The sequence below is a fragment of the Rhagoletis pomonella genome, unplaced genomic scaffold (genome assembly GCF_013731165.1).
Source record: "Rhagoletis pomonella isolate Grant_MI unplaced genomic scaffold, Rhpom_1.0 Rhpom_scaffold_00007, whole genome shotgun sequence".
Classification (NCBI taxonomy): Eukaryota; Metazoa; Arthropoda; class Insecta; order Diptera; family Tephritidae; genus Rhagoletis; species Rhagoletis pomonella.
Window position 1 is genome coordinate 34,512,943 of NW_023458561.1, and position 22,810 is coordinate 34,535,752.

The following is a 22,810-nucleotide window of genomic DNA, read 5'->3' on the forward strand; positions in this document are numbered from 1 at the left end:
CTATAGTTATTTGTTTGTGCATCTGTTTTAATATGAATTTATTTTGCATGTAATCATTGTTTACTCATTTTTTCGCATAGTGATTTAATGAAATGTCCATGAAACGACCCAACGATATTTGAATATATACACACGTATGTACAGAAGTTTGTATGTAAGCGATTAGAGAAGAGAGTAACGCACTGTAACAAAAGAAAGTAAAGAATAAAGAGTGCAGCGAATTTGTGTATATTTTAAACGAAAAATATAAAGAAAATTTAAACGAGTAGCAAAACAAGAAACAACTAAAAGTTACAAAAAAAACACCACAAAATAAGCATTCGAACGCATAATAAACGCCACAGATCTACAAATTACAAAAAAAAAAAAAAAACTGCATTAGCAGCAGCAGAAACTCAACAACAAAAACAGCAAACATTTATAACAACTTGTGTTCAACAGCAAGCGCTTTTTATTAGTAATTGCATTGCAATAGATTTGCTTTTGAGGAAGAAGCAAAACACTTTGGTTATTTTTCACTGTCAAGCACAAAAGTACGAACCACTTAAAACATCATGGGTTGCACCACATCGGCCGAGGAACGTGCTGCCATTCAGCGCTCAAAACAAATCGAGAAAAACCTAAAGGAGGATGGCATACAGGCTGCGAAAGATATTAAACTTTTACTACTGGGTAAGTAGAAAATATTTTGAATACCATCATTTACTCTTCACTCTTATTGTGTCTCAGTGCTATTTATATTTTACTTAGTTGTATTAATAGTTACATATTTTAGTTAATGTAGATTAAAACACTGTATAGGTTAAACTATGGTTCAGTGTTCTAATAATTTGTGAAACGATGACCTAAGTTGATTATAACTTCGCATTCGCGTTCGCATTCGCACATTCGCATTCCGAAAATACGCATTCGCATTCGCGAATGGGAAAAATATGACATTCGACACATCCCTAATACGTACATATGTAGGTATGTATGAATTTATGATATATCGTCACTTAGCGCGCAATACCTGGAATACGCCAAATGCAGTTTCACAAAAGGGCAAATACTTAAACATATTTTCTTAAAATCTTTGGCATCGTTTTCTAAATGAACTTAATAAATATGAGCTTCTACTAAATGTGTTTACCATTCGATTTGGGAAGTAGCATTGAAGCAGGGTAACCAAAATTTTTTTTTCTGTGCCACCTTATCGTGGTATTATTGTATCCGATAGAGATGTTCGGTGTGAGTAACGAATACAGTATTACAGTGTAGGAAGGATCCCTTTATTAGTAAAGTTATGAATATACATATGTATGTATAATGTGACCAACCGTACTTCTTTCGGAAGTACAGTACTTCTTTACTTCGTTCTTCGAAGTACAGTCAAATGTAGACATCTCAGTTAAAAAAGGTACTCATATATCAACACATAAATTATGACTGTGGAATAACTCACTTCGTTATAAATAGATACTCAATCAAGAAAAAGTAAAAGATGTTTAAGAGTTTACGGGGTGTGCTTAGCTCAACGGTTAGTGCAAGGCGCATCTATGTATTTATACAAGGTGGTGTTACTAGAACAGCTGATTGGATATTTTTGTCTCTACACTAGTACAGAAGAATGCCATCCAAGACGAAATGGCGTAAATGTAGGATGTCAACAAAATGAAATAGCGAAAACTATCTCCTATTTTCTTTCGTTTTGACATCCTGATGTACCAAAAAACAATAACAAAATAAACGGGATTTTCACTTATATGCAATTGCCACCACCTTATATGGATGCGCCTTGGGTTAGTATTGCTGACTTTGCATGTCGATGATGCAGATTCGATTTCTGCTGAAGTCTGGACAAAGAAATCTGCGGATCTCGAAATAGCAACTATAACTTTTGTCAACAATAACAAAAAAAGTATATAATTTTTTTTTGGGCAAGATGCCATAGGAAAGCAGGCTTTGAGCTGCAATTTGCAAAGCGAATACCTTTTCATTTAAAAAAACTGATTCGAAAATTATTGCCCGGTGTAATATCATGGAAAATTATGATCTTAAGAATGTCCCAATAGTAATGAAGAAACCATCGTTAAATTATAAGTGAAGTATTCGTATTTATAATATACCTCGGCTATAAGCAACTTAAGCAAGTGAAAGTTTAACCGTTGTTCCTTTTTTATGCGCTAATTTTGTATGGTTATTGAATAAAGCCAAATTTTAATTAATAACATTTGTTTGTGTTTGTATATTTTGCTTTTACCATTTTCTCATTACCTCCATACTATTTTTGGTTCTCAGGTCCTGTACTTCTTTGCGCTACAAAATAGTTGGTTATATTACGTATGTAGTTACCCAGCGAAAAATCGGGAATCGCTTTTTGTGGTAACGTGTTCTAGAACGCATTGCCTTATAAAATTTTCTAATTTGTTCGCTTCTTTTAGGTATTTCCGGTAATGCATAGCAGAATTTTCTACAATATTTTATTAATTTCGATGCTTTGACTTATTACGGGGAATGCGAAGTAGAATGCTTCACCGTAGTCAGCTGAAAAATAGCATAAATATCCAAAAATTCTTTTCTACCATTACTTTCTGTAGAAAATTCCATCGCGTAACAGTTGAAACACAATGCCAGCGAACGGCGAATTTTTCGCCGCGAATGTTCGCTGTAAAAATTAAAACACAGTGTCGTATATGAGAACACGCACAACCAAGGCAAACGACGACGTTCGCCCGAAGACTGTCCGCGACGATAGACTAATACGATCCATTGTGGCCACATGATAAATATTCTCCGGTTTTTGAATCGAAATTGAAAAATACTGTATCAGTTTTTGTTAAAAATTAATAATCTTGTTGTTTGTAAATTTTAAATTGTACCTTGTCATAAGCAGCTGAATTCGTTGTCGCCGTGATTGTGTTTTACTAGCGAAATTTTTGGGCGAAAGATGCTGCCGTCGTCGTCTACTAGGCGAAAATTCGCTGTTCGCAGGTATTGTGTTTCAACGGCAAAAATCATGTTTTGCTTTGTTTAATTTACAGCGAAAAATACCTAAACACATAGATATGTACATTAGGGTGCCCATCGAAAAGTTTTTTTTTTTTGGAATTTTCAAGACCCTACCCCTAATTTTATTCGTTTTTATAAGAAATATTATTTTCTATTTTTATAGATTTTTTGAAGGTCTTTTAGAGGTCGTGACCTGTCGATTCAGGTCAGAAAATAGAATTTTGTAGATTTATGAGTTTTTGAATGACTATTTTTGATTCGATTTCAAAGATCGAATATGATCTGGGAAGAAGATATATAGGCCTTTAAAATGGTATATAATAATCTATTTAATTTTCACATCTTAATACAGTCTGTATTTTGTGTTTTCAATTTAATGAACATTAGTATGTACTTATCTAGGCATTCTATATTAGTTTCTCTGTAAGGCATTCTTTGTTCGCTTCTCTGGATTCTGTTTATCCATGCGACATACCCATGTAAAAATAATGGCTTCTTGAAGCGAAAGAGTAATCGATTCCCATCGCCTAATTCGATTCCATTTTAATTTCTGTGGTAATCGTGTTTTTTGCTGGTTATTAGGGTAATTGACCCGATTTTTCCATACCGTTTTCTGCTTCTTGATGTTGTGAGACAAATGGAGAAATCTAAACTTGTACACCACGTCCCAAGAAGGGTTTTTTTTTTGTGGCAGAAGTACACTCGGAATTTAGTTTAGATGTTGCTGGGACCGAAAATTTAACCATGGATCTCCCGAGTGGCAGTAGACACCTCTAAGCACTCGGCTACGGCGGCAAAACCACTATTCTAAACCGAAAAAAACAGGAAAAAATGCAATAAAGCTTAAAAAAAAAAATAATAAAATAAGAACAATGGTGAATTTTCCACTGATTTTTATTTGCTTTACTTTTGATCTAAAAAAAAAACTTTATAATCATTTTGCTCTTTTCTAGCTAATTACCACCATAAGCTTTTCTTGATTTTAAAATCGCAAACAGGTTTTTTCAAATTGCAGCTTTTCGAATAACTCAAAACCCGGTTTTGGAAAAGGCGAATAATCGAACACCCTAGTAGTTATGAACATTTCATTAATACGCACAGATACACGTATGCATAAACTAATCAATGTTTTTTTTTTAGTACAAGTTTGGAATAAATCTTTTTCACTTCAAAACCACGGCCTCATTATTTTTTTTCTGTATTATTTATACATATTTTAGTTTAAAATGCCATCTTTCTCACTTTATTTGCATTGAAAAGATTTTTTAGTACTTGATAAAAAACAAAATCGATTTCCACGAACTTATGAACTTAAAATAAAAGTTTATCGCCCAACAATGAATTCGCATTATTTCCGCTCTAGTGCACTTTATTGCTGTTGTCGTTGTTGCTGCATTGTAAGCTCCCATTGTTTCGCTGTTCATTACATCGTGTTTATGTTTAAAAGGATCGTGTAATTGCTAGAAAAGCAATATTATATTCAGCAAACTTGATGTTGTTTTGAGCTTTGCCATTGCTGTTGTAGACAGTTCTTCTTTTCTATTGTTGTACGTCAGTGTAGTTTTCCACAAGTAAATTGCTTTTAATCCTTGGTGCTCGACGTAGCTGCCATGAATGTCACTTGACAAGAAGCACACGAAAGATTCGCTTTATAGGATAACACATACATATATGTAGGTATATCTATGTACATATATCAATGTGTATGTATACGCCTGAATAGTCTGAGCACTTGTTTGAATATATACATACATATATAAATAGTATGTAAGTATGTATGTACTTGTATGCAGTATGAATATGCTATGCCATGTCCCAAAACGCAGTAACCTTACTAAGTACCAATTCGTATATCTACTCATTTTCTTTTTTTCCTTTTGGCGGCGCTGCAAAGGCTCCGGCAAATCATTGTCTGATGCGCGACTATGTACATTGTGCAAAGTTGCTGCAACAAATAGTACAAACTCACGCAAATATGCATCTTCCACTTGTCTGATTGCAGCTTACTATCGCACACTTTTACATATATACATATATACTAACTGTCGATTCCTTATGTATGTACATACACACATATATATGCATGTATATGCACTGTGTACTCAGCCTTACACCCAACTCCCACTTGCACTTTTAACTATTCGTTGCAATCTGCGAACTAACTGTGAGTACTTTGCTTTATGTGTCTCCGGAAGTTAAGGTATGTAAGATGGTATCCCAATAGGAAATATGTACCAATAGCTAACAAATTTTCATGAAAAACAATAAAAACACTGGATCACAAATTTTGGGTTGGGTTTTTGTTCTCCAGACGCCACTATCCAATTTCTATGTAGAATTGCTCGGTGATTCCGAAAATCGGGTTAATTTTTTTCGGCTTAATTAAGTTACTGAAAATTAAAAACGAGGGATAAATAACAAATAATGAGTGGTCAAATGAAAATGCGCAAAGATTTTTTGTATGATTAATTAATTGGATTTAACGATGAGCTGTATGAGCTTTACAACGATATAGACATAGTGCAGCGAATTAAAATTCAGCGGCTCCGCTGGCTTGGCCATGTCGTTCGGATGGACAGAAACGCTCCTGCTCTGAAAGTATTCAACGCGGGCCGCGATGCTGGTAACAGAGGAAGAGGAAGGCCTCCTCTGCGTTGGAAAGACCAGGTGGAGAAGGACTTGGCTTCACTTGGCATTTCCAATTGGCGTCAGTTAGCACAGAAGAGAAATGACTGGCGTGCTGTTTTGGACTCGGCCAAAATCGCTTAGGCGGTTACAGCGCCAATTAAGAAGAAGAAGAAGAATTAATTGGTCAGAAACTATCAGTCCTATCGGAAAGTGATATATATTTACGTGGTTTATGGAGAAATTCATTAGCTTTCATTTGCCGTATTTTATGTTATGCTTTTTAAATTGGTTCGTAAGATATACGTGATTAAAAGGAACCAATTTTTGCTTTAAGCTGAATAACGGTAAATTGAAAATTTCTCGAAAACCCATCCATAGAAAAAAAAATTAACTCGATTTTCGGAATCACCGAGCAATTCTACATAGGAATTGGATAGTAGCATCCATAGAACATTTTTGCTGTAAGCCAGTGTCATTTGCGGTCTACTTGTAATTTCGTTTGATTTCGCGGTGAACTTACCTCCACTTTTAAATGGTCACCAATGAAGCCAGGCACGAAAAGTATCATCATTCGTCGGAAGACACATTAAGTCAGTTAAGGGCGGCAACAAGATATCTGAAACTCGTAACGCATTCGAAATTCCATTCTTTACAAGTTGCTTAAGTTACAATAATTTTTACTTATGCAACATTTATATTTTCCTACTGGGTAATTTTCTCTGCATACAAATACGGTTTTAAATGGAAATCACCGGAAAAGGACTAAGTTCACATTTACGCGACGACGAACAACTACAGCAAGGCAAACACAACAAACCTGAGCATATTATGCTCAACAACAAAAACAACCTCTCAACCGTGTCTCCACCGAATTAGCTCGGGTAAAGATGTTCGTTTAAGTGGGTGGCACTGGTTGCTTCTGCCACAATTAGATGCACATACATAAATGTGTAGATATGTACATAAATACACGCTTCTTACGCTCAGACTCTTCTCTACAGTGCACAGTGGTGTGAAATTTTCTAGTGTTCAAAATAGTCCAGAGCCTTAATTTTTCAACCGTTTTGTTTATGGCTCCCTAATACACTATTTTCTCTGTAATAACGGAATTGCTCCGACGTTTGCACGAAAAATGGTTTTTGGGCCAGAGCAAAGGGAGACTCTTGTTAAATTACTAAAGAAAAAACTAAAAATCGGGATTTAATCGGTACAAATATACGTCCCGACTTTTAAAAAATATTCAGCGGGACAATTTTCTTAAGATCGGTACGATTGGTCACCGTACTCATACGCCATGTACGTACGTTCGATATTAATCTCTCTATGAAAAATGGTAGATTAAGATTCGTAGTCAGCGGCCTCAAGCATCCCCGATTGTAAAGTTTTAAGGGAATCTAATCGATTTAGATTTTTTTGGCCACCATATTGGATCGGCCATTTTTTAATTCTTTTAATCTGGCAACGGATTCTTCAATCGGATAATAGATTCTTCATCAGCCACCACAAGAACCCCCGAGGACAACGTTTCAAACGAATCGCGCAGGTTTTAACTATTTTGGCCGCCATATTGGATCTGCCATATCGAATTTTTAAAACCAGATTCGTAATCAGAAACCCTGAAAACATAAAAAGCCGGTGTAAGTATTTCTTTTATTGTTGAGTTAAAACCGCCGAACGGCATTTAAAAATAAACCCTTTACTCTAGTTTTTCCAAAAGGCCTCAGCTCAGACTCTATTTTTGCACTGATAAAGTAAGCTCAAACTCAAAAATTTGTACTGAAAATCAAGTCGGAGCTTAAGCTCATTTTTTATGCATGAGGCCCAATATGTTAGCTTCACCTCACACAAAGGGGAACGACATACAGTTTACGCCGAAGTTGTTTTCCATGACAGAAATACACTCAGAAGTTTGCCATTGCCTACCGAGGGGGGACAACTATTAGATACAACTTGTTCCTTTTCTTTTATTTTTGAATAGCAAATATTTACCCTGCGCGTTATACGTTTTTTTTGTGGTGTTTCATACCCGTTTTTAACCGACCTCAAAAAAGGAGGAGGTTATCAGTTCGTCGGCATATTTTTTTTATGTATATTACCGTATAACTCTGGACCACGTTAACCGATTTCGATTTTTCATCGGAAAGGTGGTACTTTAAGCGGGTCCCATACTAATTTTGTTTAGATGCGATAATTGGATCGTGAAGAAATTAACGATAATTTTAAGTTTTTATATAAGAATTGAAGTCGATTTTGTGTTTTGCTTCAAATTTACTTAATATTTTAGTATTTTATTTATTTTATCAATTTAGGGCCGGTTACTCAATGTCTGGTTAACACTAATCTGCGGTTAAACATCGTTATCGACGTCTTCGACTCCAAGCATATAACATAGTGTCGATAACGATGTTTAACATGTGGTTAGTGTTAACCAGACATTGAGTAACCGGCCCTTAATTGAATAACCTTTTTCAAACAAAGCCTATTAATGCAACCCTTTTCAAAAATATTTTCGGCTGTAACCTTTCCTAAACCTCTTCATTTTGATGCATATATTTAAATATTCAATTTATCTTATCAATTAACAGGTGGTAACCTTCAACAAAAATATTTTCAGCTGTAAGCATTCTTAAACCTCTTTCTTTTGGTAGCCATATTGCAATATTTGCTTAATCTTATAAATGTACTTAAAGTGGCAGGTGGCAACTAACTGTCTAATTTGTTTCCTTCTATATCTTAAGTTAGATCTCTAGCAATACATTGGTGAAAACTGCATTCAATGTTATTTCGAGTGATGCGCGTACAAACATACAGATAGACAAAGAATGGTTGATTTGGCTTCTGTTTTTCTTTCAAATCTATAATGTACAGACATCCTGTAACAATTTTATTAAATGTATAGATATTAAATTTTATACAAAAAATAAAAATCAACAGTAAATTCCAATTTGACTGCACTGTGCAGCGTCGTCTATTTTTCGCTTTTTCTTCCACCTTTGCTGCTGATGTTGGTGTAACATTTTGGCTGCAACAAAAAATTGTCTATGCATCTACTTCTACTATGTCATGCCGGTTAATTGTTTGTAGCGCTAAAGTAGAGTGTAGGTTATCGCCGGCAATGACAATAACAACAACTCCAACGTTAATAACAAAGCGACAAAAAAATAAAAATAAAAAATACAAACAAAAGCAAGTGTTAAATATTGAAGATGAGGGCAGGATAAGCGTTTTTCATTGTTGCCTACATGCATACATGTGTATGTACATAGTTAGTCCTCTCGTCAGCGTTCAAGTATTGGCCACGAAGCGAGTTAAGCGTACATACTTCATACCGTTCCAAAATGATATATGTATGTATGTATGCATGTGGATGTACCTATGACGGTAATTATCGCTTAATAGTGCTAGCTGCGGGTTGACTATAAACAAGTTATGTTACAATGCATGACAATATTTGCAAACACACACACGCATATGTGCCTGTAATAGGTAAGCCATAATCGCTTAAAGACACATGTGTATCTGAAATCCAAGGTTGATAGTGGGAAAAATAACAATTTTCCGTTTTTAATGCAATCAGTAAATTTAACCATTGCGCCGTAAATAAAAAAGTTATCGAACAATGAACTAAAATAAGCTGCAATTAAAACATTAATTTTCAGTAACCGCTAAAAGCTTTAAACAGAACGATAGGAAAGAAAGAAGCCAAACTTCGGTCAAAGAGTGTCAAACGTACTACCTCTAAGAATCGGTTGTGGAGCCAATTAATGCACCACTTTCCAAAAAACAAAAAAACATTAACAAGATCATAATCCGACGCATAGCCCAAACCAATTCAACCAGTAGAATATTCATTTAATTTTTTTTTATTCGTTCAATTATATCTTCTATAATTTTTATTTATTATTTTTTATGTTGTTTTGAGATAGTTGCTTCTGACTTTTTTAGTAAAATTAAACTCTAGAAATTTAAATTAACTAATAATAAAATAAAAAAAGGTGAAATAAAATAAAAAACGAAAATAAAATTAAGTAAAGATAAATATATAAATCAAATAAAATAAAAAAAAAATTAAAGAAAAAATAAAAACAAAATTTTTTGGCAATCGCTCCAATCGAGGATCGAGCCTGGGACCTGCAGGCTTGTTGTACGCAGCTCTTATCACTCGGCTGCTGGCGATGAAGGAACCGGATGCTTTGTTTTCCTATTTGTTTGCTCAGGGTGCGTTGAACTAGGGATGTCGAAAAAACATCGATGCATCGAAAATATCGATGTTTGGCTTCGAATGCATCGATGCCTCGATGTTTTCTATAAACTGACATCTCTAGTACATCGATCCTCCAAACTTCGCTCTGTCTGAAATTCAAAGCAAGCAAGATGCAGTTTTATAACTCATAAAATTTTATTATAATGGAAGTTTCAATTGATTTGATTTTTTACATTTTTTCTTTTGCTGACATGCACTTTGTTATACTAAAATTTTATGAGCTACAAAACTACATACCCACAAATTTTCTAAAGGTTCATATTAATTAAAAGGTTCACAATATTTATCAAATTTTGTTGAATTTTTCGAACTTTTGTATAAAGTTTGAAACATTGTTGTTGCTCACACTTGCCTGGTTATCAGGTTATCTGCTTGGAAATTATTATTCTGTGGTGTATGTTATAGTTGTAACCTGAACAAAAAATATAACCACATAACCAGATAACATGATAATCAGGCCAGTGTGAATAACCCAATTGTTGTTGCTCACACTTGCCTGGTTATCAGGTTATCTGGTTAAAATTTATAATTCTGTAGTGTATTTTATTGTAGTATTCTGATTAAAAAATATAACCACATATCCAGAAAATCTGATACCACGGCAAGTGTGAACAACCACATCGTTTTACATGGTTTTGGTTAAAGCATGAAAAATGAAACTGTAATTAATTTCTGAGATAATTCCAAATTAACGAGTTGATCCGGATCAACGCTGCCATCTGTCTATGCTTTAAGATAAATATAAGTAGATACTCAAAATTTACTATGCAAATTTGTAATTGAAAACTTTTAAAACCATACGACAAGTTTTTTGGTATTATTTGTTTATGTATTTATAAAAAAAATATTTATTCGAACAAAAAAGAGGGTAGGTACTGTTGCCAATGGTAATCAGAGTGTCCAGATTGGGCGATTGAACGCCAATTTGGCGATTATTTTTGGATATTTGCACGTAAAAATTTAGGAAATTGCGTTGGGCGATTTTTGCCCTTCAAATAAATTGTTTGTGTGCTATCATGTAAATGCGTCCAAGCATGTGAAACGTTTTGATGTGGCAACACTTTTTATTGTTATCGATTTTATTGTAGATAATCGAACATTTGCCAATATTAAACCGTCATTTGTGAAAACTCCCGCTGAATGTGAAATTTGCAATTTCATTTGTGGAAATAGCTGTTCTCGCCTTATTTTCTTTAGCGGATTGTGCGATTAATCAATTAGTTATAATAAATTCATTAATTGCACAGTCCTATTGGTAAAATGTGTTAATACAAATATTTTTTAAAAGTGTGCGTGTGCTTAAAGAAAATTGTTTGTACATCACTATTACGTATATAAGTGATTTGTGTTATTTAGTATAACCCTGAAGGTATTATATTCGTTGTTGGTTTTAAAAACTATGTTATAACAAGATCTCATTTTTAAAATAAAAGATTTGTTAAGTCGATTTCATGAATTTTATTTAAAAAAAAGGCCGATTTTTGGCGCTTTTTTCAGAAATTGCGCTTTTTTAAACAATCTGGACACCCTCTGATGGTAGTCATCATTTACCACCTCTGCATTACTGTAAGTCATGCTGAGTTCGCAAAAAACTCCGGAAGCATTCTCCGGAGCACACATCACACTAGACAAGCATACTTTATAAATAGTGCCCTTAAATTAGAAAATTAATTATTAAACGACAATTGAGAAGGGCGCTTGGTGTTAGTAGAAGCGCCTAGAAAAAAATGTATACTACCTTCTTGAAACGAAATAAAAATGTAACCGGTAGGTGACGCGGGGTTCGTTTTAATATGAAAACTCACAGAGGGGAATAAAATAATTTTTCACTTAAATTGCGGGTGAAACCGGCGCTTAAATAGTAACTCAAACGACTACCACCAGAGTTAATAATCCTTTTTTAATGTTAGAATAAATTAGATTCACATAAGCTATGAATCGCTGTATTTTGTATGCTTATCTTTCCTTTTTTGCCATCACTTTACATGTTATGCATATACCAACAGTCAATGAAAATGTGTATGTATGCATATACATATGTATATGAGATAATCAAATCGAGTATGGCACTTTAACACATTTATGAAGCAAAATGGCACAAAGGAAGAAGATAAAAGTAATATCCTGTGCAGCGTTGCCAACACGATAAAAAAATTTGTCCACATCAAAAAACTGTTTTCTCTCTGGCAGGCGGTATCTCTCTTTGTCTCTCTCTATTTCGCATGGAATATTGTTTTTACCAACTCGCTTTTCCATTGCTTTCCAGTCAGCAGCTGTCAACTTATTGGAAAATTACTTAATTGTTTTAGCGCTTATACAGTTTCTGTGTGTATATATGTACATACATTCGATTATTTATGTTCATGAATATGAGTTGTAAATGTGAATATGGGTGATATACGCCCAGAAGGGAAACGCATATGTGCTGAAATATCCTACGAAGTGTCAATTGGCCCCCAGTCCTAAATTCGACAGATGGGTCTAGTTCGCTGTTCATCCCTCTTTGTATAGTTCAGAACCAGTTCTAAAATCGACAGACGAAAAAAGTAACATGATTTTTTTTCAAATTTTTTTTAAAGAAATATGTTTTCAGTGTGAAATAAAATTTGTTTTAATGAATGTAATTCAAACTGAGCACTTGAAGATGTCGAAATGTCAACACAAATTTTTGTTTTGTATTATAAAACTATGAAAAAGCATCTGTGAAGTGCAGAACGAAAGCGTATTTGAATGAAAAAAACCATCAAACAAATACCTATCTAAAGTAAATAAGCCCCCGGTGCGTTCTATTTTCTGTATAACCGAATCAGTTCTAAATTCATCATCTTAGATATATGTAGATATCTAATGAAAAGTTTTTTTCTTTGTTATTTGGCACATTTTCTGTGACTTTTTGACTTTGCATTACTGCTGTCTGTAAGGGTAAAATTATTATGCGCATATGTGTGCCAGATTATATGCATTAGCTTTGCCGTCTGTCACAGCTTTTAGTTCTGCAGTCTTTACGTGCCAGCGATGGTATAAAGCGGGTTTGTGCCCCGTTTTCTAGTCTGCACATGACTTCAGAGATTTTAAACGTGTTTAGCGCATTCCATCTCGATAAAGTCTTGTTTTTCACCCCCTCGTCCATTTCATTATAAAGATTTTTTTAGAGGTTTTAGAATAAGCCAGCAATGACTATCTACGCACATATATGTCAATTTAAGAGAGTTATTTCCAGTCATTGAATAGACTAGCTCAGGGCTTTTCTCACTGCGAAAACCTCTGCCTGAAATATACTGCAGTGATCCGGCAGCTTGATGGGCTGACAAACATTAAGTTCTGAGCAGTACACTCCTGCTCCCTGAATTTCTTCTCAAAATCAACGGCAATTTTTAAAGACTTGAAATTTGCTCCATATAATACTAAATTTCTAAGAAATAAAAATTAAAAGTTGAAAATTTTGATGAAAATTTTTCGGTATTTCTTGAAATTTCCCGAGTTCTGTGTATATAAAATTGAAAAATTTATTATGCTGGTTTTTGCTCTAGAATGAACTATTTAAAAGAAAATATATATAAAAAAATTTATATGGAACATATACATAAATAAAGAAAATCGTCAAAATGTCAGGGTATTCACATTTTGGTATATACATACAAACATTATAAGTGAAGCGATTTTGTTATGAAGGTCATCAGATCTTTCGAATTTAAAAATCAGAATTGAAATTAAAGAGCTTGACATGCAGATGTGAAATAACATGAAATTTGGCATACGGAACACTTATAACAGTGACTAACATTTGAAAAATATTTTAGGTTTCTAAAGCTATTTGAAATGTTCAATGCAATTTTGGCATTTTATCGCCATGCGGGTTCATTAGTAAAATAGTGCACACACAACTTTTTGTTTTTAATAGCGTATAATTTGGTTTACTACGTCTTTAAATTTACTTTATTCTATTTTCCAAAACATGCACTTCTGGACAAAGCACCTTCACCTAACCTAACCCAATTTAATTATTACAGAATCAAATTTATAACTACAAAGTATAAGCATCCATACACTACCTACATCTTTATTAAATTACGACAAATTCACATAAATATAAAATGGGGTTTTTTCTGGAACCAATGCACCGTTTGGTTTCTAAGCATGTGTGCGTTACGTTAATAGCGACAAATACTTAAATTGCATAATTTAGCAAGCCAAAGATCAACTAAATAAAAACAAAGTCACGCCGATGACAAGAAAAAAAAATAAATACGCGCATGTAAACGAGACAAAATAAACAAAAAACCATCATCAGTAGAAATTAATTGAAAAAGTCAAGTAGCAATGGCTCGGTTATGGCATCAATTGTACGCAGCACACACAAAACGAAATTCTCAACCCTTCGCACTTGAACGGCCGCCGCCCGACCCCAAGTATATCGACGTGTCCATGTCCCCGGCTGTTAAACGCTGCGGCACTGAGATGTCAATTCTATGTATACTTACGGTGACCATCCGTTCTGTTTCTTGCAGGACCGTACTGTTTTTCAAAGGTCGGTCCTGCGTAGTTTTCCAAACCTGAAAAACCTGAAAATGTACTGCTTTTTTCCAAGTGTCCTGCATTTGTCCCGCATTTTATCCGTTATTTTAAAATTATCGGACAATGGATGGATTTTTTCAAAAAAGTGTTTCTTGGTACTTTTCGTAACTTTTCTTCAATATCTCATGAAAAAATCTCCCAATCAACGTAAGCGACTTACATCTCGAAGGGTATTGATGTGCCTCCTACCAAAATATATAACTTGTGGCGACTTCAATGAAAATTATTAGTGCTACAGGCGACCATTTGCATTTTGTCGTCAAAGTCGAAAAAAGTGAGATTTTCAATCAGATACGAAGTTTTATTTGATTATTTTTTTCATTAGTTTAAAAATTCGATAAAGAAGATATATCATTACAGTAAATTTTGAGCCAAATGTAGAAATGTAAATGCAATGAAGTGCAATCTGCACAAATTATATATCTTTGTAAAGGGCACATAAATACCTTTGTAACTCGTCGTTTAAGTCGATTTATGACGTCGGTTTTTGACAAATAACTGCGAAAGGTAAAAAAAACAAAAAAAAGGGTATTGTTTTCGTTTTGAACGACTCAAAATTTGCCTACAAAATAATCTTTTACTATACTTTTATAAATATTCATGTAAAAAAAGATTAATATCGATGAAGAAAACGTGATTCGTTTTTAAAGTTTAAAATGTATTAAGAATTTTGAATCATAAATACTCTTTTGATATTTTTATACTACGTAAATATATGTAGGCATATTTTTAAAAATTGTCCTTCATTTTGAATCCATATTTATGGTCACCGTATGTATACTTGATTGCATTGCAATTGTTTTTGCTGTATCCCGGCTGCTGCTGTTGCTGCCACTCAACATAGCTATCGACAACAGTTTGAAAAAAAAAAACGTTTGCTGTTCGCTAAATCTATTTCATTAGAAATTAGAAAAATAAAATAGTAATAAAATTAAACAAAAAAAATTCTTGTCAACTTTCAGCACCGCATAGCCGTTATTTGAAGAAAGTCAATTGATCGACGTCGCAGACTTTGCAAATTCAATATTTATGCACACGTTTGTCAATGCATAAGTATGTACATTAAGGTGCATCACCAAAAAAAGTTCGGGATTTTCCACCGGAAATTTATTATAACTAAGACTTCCGCCAAAATATATCGGAAAAATGTTAGCATGTACGTGAACTACACAAAACTGTAAATTTTTTTTTGTATGGGGAGGAATACACCCTAATGTGCATGTGAGTATGCATGTGCATACATATGCACATGTGCAGGTATATTTCTATATGCGCGTTTTTCGGTGTTTTGTCTGTTAGGTTAGAAAAAACTTATTTCGTAGATAATGGGACAATATCCCACAATTTTTGCGATGCAAGCGACGGAAATGAAAATATGTATGTAAAAGTCTGTCATTATTAGTTTTTGTTCTCCGCTTTTTGTTATCTGCCACGATATGGATTATCATCGATATTCAACAGCTTGATAAGAAAAAATTTAGCACAAAAGATAAATGCGAATTTGATTAGTAGATTTTGGGCGAAATGAGACGTGAAAAGTTGAAATTGTTTTTTTTTTTTTATTATCTCTATGAAACAATTGCCTCGAAAAATATACATATGTTTACTGGTGTAAAAGCTGTAAAAGCTACACAAATATTTTCTGCCAGATTTTTTAAACAATTTTCATTAAAATTTCAAACTTTTTTCATAGAAAACAATTTTGTAGCACCTAAAGTACACGTTTGGAGTAACTACAAATTACGATAGATTTTTTAAAACTTTTCACTGACGCTCTTCCGCAATTTTTTCTTTGTTGGACTAAGAAAAAAGTTCGAAATTTTGATTGAAATGTGTTAAATTCTTTTATTTTCTTAAACAGTTTTTATGGAGATTGAGGCCGTTTTTTTGTTTTAATTGAAAAGCAAGTAGTTAAAAAAAAAACGTGTAAGCCAAGCTTTTATTAATGGTCGATAAAAAACCGACCCACGCACCACCTAACGGCTAAATTTTTCGTGGAGTTATTTCTTTCATTTTAGGAAAATACATCTAAATATTAAACAAATCGGACCATAAATAGGGATTTTCCAAATATCTCTACACCTGTGGCACCTATCGGGGAAAATTTTGTAATACAGATTCCAAATATGAACTATATCGGACCATAAATACGGATTTTGCAAATGGCTCGAGACCTGCACCATCTAGCGGATTAATTCCTCGCTCGGGTTCGGAGCTAAGTTTGAAGTTTCAAGTCTCTAGCTAATCGGGAAGTTGGTTAGAAATTCATCGCAAGATTTGATTACACACAGATGGAACATAATGAAAGCTTGTAACAATGGAAATTAAAATAAAATTTACCCAGATAAAAACAGCAAAAAACCATTGTCCCTACTCATGTGCGTGGGAGTGTATCTAGCAAGATTTTCTGAGTTAGCGAACAACATGACTATATCTACCTGTAGCCCCTCGAAATCTACCAGTCTTTGCTTTAGACTGGTTGCAGTTTTAGAAATGCCTGATCTGTACCTTATTTTTATCCAAATGAACAGATTACTCATTATAATGATTTCTTCATTTTTCAAAGAGCAAAGCTAACATATTTTTTACTTGTTAATACTCTTATCCGCGCACTTCACCGCTAAAGCACAAATAAATGTCCGAGGAAAATGAAAAAAAAAATCAACCCCACCTCGATCCACCCCCACACACACAACAATATTTTACAACAACCCTAGTTCCAAGTTAAATGCTAAAACAAATCGCCGCTGTCAGCAAGCAGTGCATAGCATAGCATGGACCAGCAACCAAATCAATCACATCGAACCGAAAGACATAGCAGCAGTCGACGCCACATTGGCACTAGTGAATAAATAAAGTAGTAAGTCGTAATGAGAGCAATACGTCAAACGTTCCGACATTCGGTTCAGTAGTTTGACATCAGTTCAGTTACATACATACATTGTACGTATGTACATACGTTGCGCGGCTCAAGTGAACCTAAAACCAACAACAACCCCACTAAGCTGCATAACGAAGGCACAGACTCGCAAACTAAATACATACATACATTCAACATGTAGGTTGAAGGACGCATGGACCGCCAATCATTATATGTCGTAAGTATGTATGTAAATGCATAAGTATGCAACTATGTATGTGTAGGTACGACTGTTTGAATAAATGTCTAAGGGCCAATTTCACAGTGCGTAGTTAACTCAGAATCGACAGTTAACTACAGATTTTCAGTACAAAATTCTGTAGTTAACTCCCGATTCTGAGTTAACTACGCATTGTGAAATTGGCCCTAAATGTTAAATTGACTAGCTGGCGCATACAATCTCATAGACTGATGTACTGACAGGTAGTTTTGAATTGCCCGTTGTTTACTATATTTGCATCATGCGCCAATTGTAGCATGCAAAAATTAAATTAAGTAAAATGAAAAAAAAAACTATAACAACGATATGCGTGTGAAGCAGGAATATAACGAAAAATTCTCAGGGGTGCTGTGTACTTTAGTACGCAACACAATTATTAAGCTTCCACTTCCCTCACTCAACACGCACACTTCAGCGCTAAGCTTTTGCTATTCGTTGGGAACTCACTGACGTTAAACATTGAAATTCACGCTTCCATTCAAGCGTACGTACTTACGCACTTGTGCTGTACATTTGTTTGTGGGTTTATGTGTACATAACTAGAGAACTAGAGAATAATTGCTCCATTTCTCCATATGCTTGTGCACATTTCCAGCGTGTGTAGTACATAGCATACCCTGAGCAGACACATCTTTCCAAATGATAGGAGTGTATGCTTTACTGCACATGCGCTACGGAACGAGAGCGCCAGCAGATTGTTTCACCACCATCTTGTCTACATATTTATCTCACGCAACACCTTTGAACGGCAAACACCCAAAATTTAGGGATGCCAACTTGTTGCGAATATATTTACAAGTGTTAAGACAAGGCAGTTTATGTAATCAAAACTAAACTGAATGTAGCAAGATAGTCGTTTCGGTCCTGTATCCAAATGCCGCCAATTCGAAACGCCAAGTGAAGCCAAGTCCTCCTCCAACCGGTCTTTCGATGGCAAATGAGGCCTCCTATTGCTCTGCTACTATCACCGGGTTCGAGTTGCATACTTTCAGGAATCGAACATTTTAGTCAATTCCTACGATATGGCAGCGCTTGTTAAGCTGATACAGCGCATCATTCCATCGTATGCGAAATTCGCCACCGTAAATCTGCACTCGATTACTCCAAGAACCCCCCTTATCAGATGCTATCATTGGGCATGTTTCTGCGCCGTAAATGTACCAGCACGGGTATAATGAGTGGCTGATATTATGCGGTGTTTGTGTCTATTTTTGCCTATCTATTATAAATTCAGTCATCGGGGCGTACAAGAACTCCTTTTTCGAACTATCGAAAGCGGATTTAAAACGGACAATTAGTCGCCTTACTTTCTAATAAAATTTTCTAACATTTTTCCTGCCGGCCTGCATTTTAAGATCTTCGTCTGCATTCGTCTCGCCTCGCTCATCAGCTGCTTATATCGATCATACATATGTATGTAGCTCGTGTTCCGTCCGATCACAGGGTTGCCCTGCAGTCGCATCTTGCAGCTCGTGACACTTTAAGTCACACTAGTTGTTTTTCGGCCTCGCTGGAAGCCAACTTTAGACAAATATATTAGACAGCATAGAGCTTGGAAAATATTTCAAAAAGTTTCATTAATCAGTCCTTTCAGTCAAACTTCAAAGAACTCTCTTTACTGATTCAAAAAGCTCAACTTAGAATATAATAAAATAAGCGCAAAAAGTTCATTTCCTTTTACTTCAGACTAGCTAAACGTCCCGAAAAAGTTCCTACCATTTCAGAAAAAGATCCTGAAGGATTCCGACAAGCATCGCAAAAATCCCAAAAAATAAAACTCGAAGTATAGCAAAAATAACTCAGAAATATGCCGAAAAACCTCACAAGTTTTTGAAAAATTCTGAAAGTCCCAAAACCACCTGGTTGGCCTCCAAAAAATCACAAGAAGATCTTGAAAGGTCTTAAAAACCGGAAAAACTACGAGACATTTCATTTTATTGGCAATGCCTTAACAAATTATCAAGCAAAATATAATCAGTAAAACAACAAAATTAAACTTTTTCAAGTCATGAAGAAATCATATTTTACACTGAGAAGAATTTGAATGAATCAAAAAAAAAATCGGTCTCTCAGCTCTTTAACGATGTCGCAGAAATTCATCTACATGCTTTATGATCATTTCTAGATAATACTTTTTTTGTTTTGAAAATTGTTGCTTCAATTCACAGTTTACTAAGTAATACATATTCTTATGCACATAATTTAACTTATTCAACTCCATCTCGTACTAATCGATATTAATGCGAAAATGAAATCAAGTTACTTTATTTTAGCGAAATGCTTAGCGGCGCTGCATTTTATTTATCTCCAAGTCTTATCTTATCTACGGAAAAGTGCGTACTTTGGTAACTTTATGAGTATTAACCTAGATGAGAGCAGTTTTTGCCCAATGTTTTTCCGAATTCGAACTTCCAATTTTCCAGCATCAACTCACTGATTTGTAAAGCGTACAACTTGTCTAAGATACAACCAATGCGAAATGTGCCAGCTGTCACATGTACATATATCTCTCTTCTCTCTATCTCTCTGCCTAACTCCAGGGAATGATTACACTGTACGGCAAAATCAACTTTTTTTTCTGAGTATTGGACCAAACCAGTTTTTTTTTTAGAGATTGAGTCATAGGTAATAAAGGTGGTACTAGAAATCGCAGAAAACGCAAATACCGAAAAATAATCAAAAAATACATTTATTTTAAAAATATTTATTTTTCGCTGTATTGTGCCAATCGTGTGACTACAAAAAAAATTTTGGTCCCAATTTTTTTTTATTTACTACCAACAGCCCCCGCATGTACAAATCTGTACAAAAGTACGAATCGTGTGACACCAAATTAAAATGTGCAATATTTAAAAAAAAAACAACAAAATTTCGTAAAAATTACGAGATATTTTAATTAGATTTCCTAGAAAAATTCTTAGCATGCAGTTTTGTAGCCCACTGAATTCTAGTAGAATAAAGCACAAGTTTCAAATGGCTAAAAATTATGGTTGATTTTTTAGAATTATAAAAAAAGCTCGAAACTTTTACGAAAGTTGGTGCGGCTATAATTTTTTTACCACTATGTATTTTTTTTATATATTTAATGGACATACATATATTTACATTGTGCTAAAGGTATGTATATATCAAAATTAAAAAAGAAATGCCTTTTTTTTACTTTTTTTCAAGTTTTTAGTGACTTAAAATCTTCACTCTGGATATAACCAATAAAAAATCAAAGATTTTCTAATCGATTGAGTATGATGCATTTCATCGAAACTCCACATCGTTTTATGCAAAAACAATTTTTTGTTAGTTACGGCTTTTTGCATTCCAGGTGACGATATTTGTATGTCTACGTGTTTCAGTTCAGTCGCAGTGTTGCCACTCAGACTTGTATTTTTCCGAAAGTAAAGCTTTGTATTCACGCCCTGTGAATTATTTATTTCCACTTACGATCTGCTTTAATCCATCATGTTATCCGACTTTTATCGGATATGTATATCAATAGATTATGTTTTTATGTAGGCGATTAGAATATACGAAAAAGGCCTCGAGGCAAAAAAGCAACACACTTGGCCAATTTCGTAGGTCTAGTCAACCTCTGAAGAGGTATATTTTGCAATTTATACCCACCTACCCTTGTACTCGGATCTATCTGCTATTCTAGTACCCGGGTAAAGATAAACTTCTAGTCCGAGTCCCCAGCCAAATATATTTAATCCGCTTTCCGGGTACCCGGATAAAGACAACCGCCTACCCGGGTACTCAGATAAAGATAACCCGATATCCGGGGAACTCGTATAAAGATAACAAACTACTCGGGCCCCGGCCAAACAAAACCCGCTATCCGGGTAGCCGGATAAAGATAAACCTCTACCCTGGTACTCGAATAAAACTTATATATAGCCTACCCGAGAACTCGGACAAAGATAAGACTATTCGGGTCTCCGGATATATATTATCCTTTACCGAAGTAATTCATTACCTCAGGTGTACGAAGTATGTCAAAAACTACATCGTGAACCAGACAGAAAAAATGCCCAACTTTTCGCCATTTACAACGAAATTGAAAACTAAAAAAAAAATAACTTTTTATCAAAATATAATCTATTAGTTTAACTTGCCGACTTTAATTCTCTTCAATGCCGCAAATAACAAAATTAAGCGAATTTTTTTAAAATAGCGATTCTCGGCTCCATTTATATGCGACCAATATTATTCCTCTTATTACAAACAAGTCTCCTAAGTAAATATCAGGGAAGGAGATTTATTTCATGAAATTAAATATAAAATCTCAGTTTCGAACCAAAATAATGCGCACATTTGTATATCTCCGCGAAATAAATCTTTAAGCGATTGCGCTATTTTCGGCCCTGGATTATATCAAGTACAAGAAGAGAATGGAAACACCAAGCCCATTGAGAATGGGGGAATTTAAATTTTACACGGATGGATTCAAGCTAAACAATAGGATTCGCTATAGAGTTTTCTCTAAGGGACTGGAGTTACCCGTCCGAATTCCGGACTACTGCAGCATTTGTCAAGCAGAAGTTTTAGCTATAAAGAAGGTACGCATGTCGTAACGAAGACTACGATAAATATCTTCTTCGGCGGCAATTAAATCAATGAACGCGGTAATGCTAAGATCGAAGGTTTTTAGCGTCGTATTCAAGGTCAGCCTCATATGAGGCCCGGAACATAGAAATATTGAAGGAAATTGCAGAACCGATGAGTTAGCCAGAAAAGGTGCCAATCTCGCCCTATGTGAAAGTATAGTTATAATTGGGATACCCATGGCAACCCGAAAATTAGTGATTAGAAATAACATGATTCAAGAGGCGAACAGGCCATAGCTAGAGTCGGACCCTCAAGAGAGGACATTGCTTGTGTAGCCGGTCATTGGCTATTTGGCAGGCACTCTTCAAGACTATTATCCCAAGAACATGGCGGAAGATGCAGAGATGAGGAAGAAACCGTAGAGCTATTTTTCTGCAACTGCCCAGGTCAAGAGCAAAGCAGCCTTTTTAGGTAGGCACTTCTTTAGCTCTCTTACGGAATTATTCGTTGTAGGAACAAGCTTTGTTCAACAAAGCCAGTCCTACGCTTTATCAGATCTTCAAATGGTTCTGTGAAGAATAGTCACTGAGGTTCCCGTAATTTGCAGTGGTATCATAATGGATCTCCAAGGGCTAAGTGATTTGGTTATTTGCACCGACTGCCACACCAA

The 22,810-nt window shown here is 34.8% G+C and overlaps 1 protein-coding gene across 1 annotated transcript in view; it reads left to right on the forward strand.

Annotated features, from left to right (window-relative positions):
* The window catches only part of LOC118742685 (G protein alpha o subunit), a gene marked incomplete in the record, with an annotated part of 381,368 nt that overhangs the window by 1,242 nt on the left and 357,316 nt on the right, over nucleotides 1-22,810 (forward strand). The window contains 1 exon segment of the mRNA XM_036474943.1: nucleotides 81-672. Within this exon segment, the coding sequence (XP_036330836.1) occupies nucleotides 555-672 (118 nt within the window).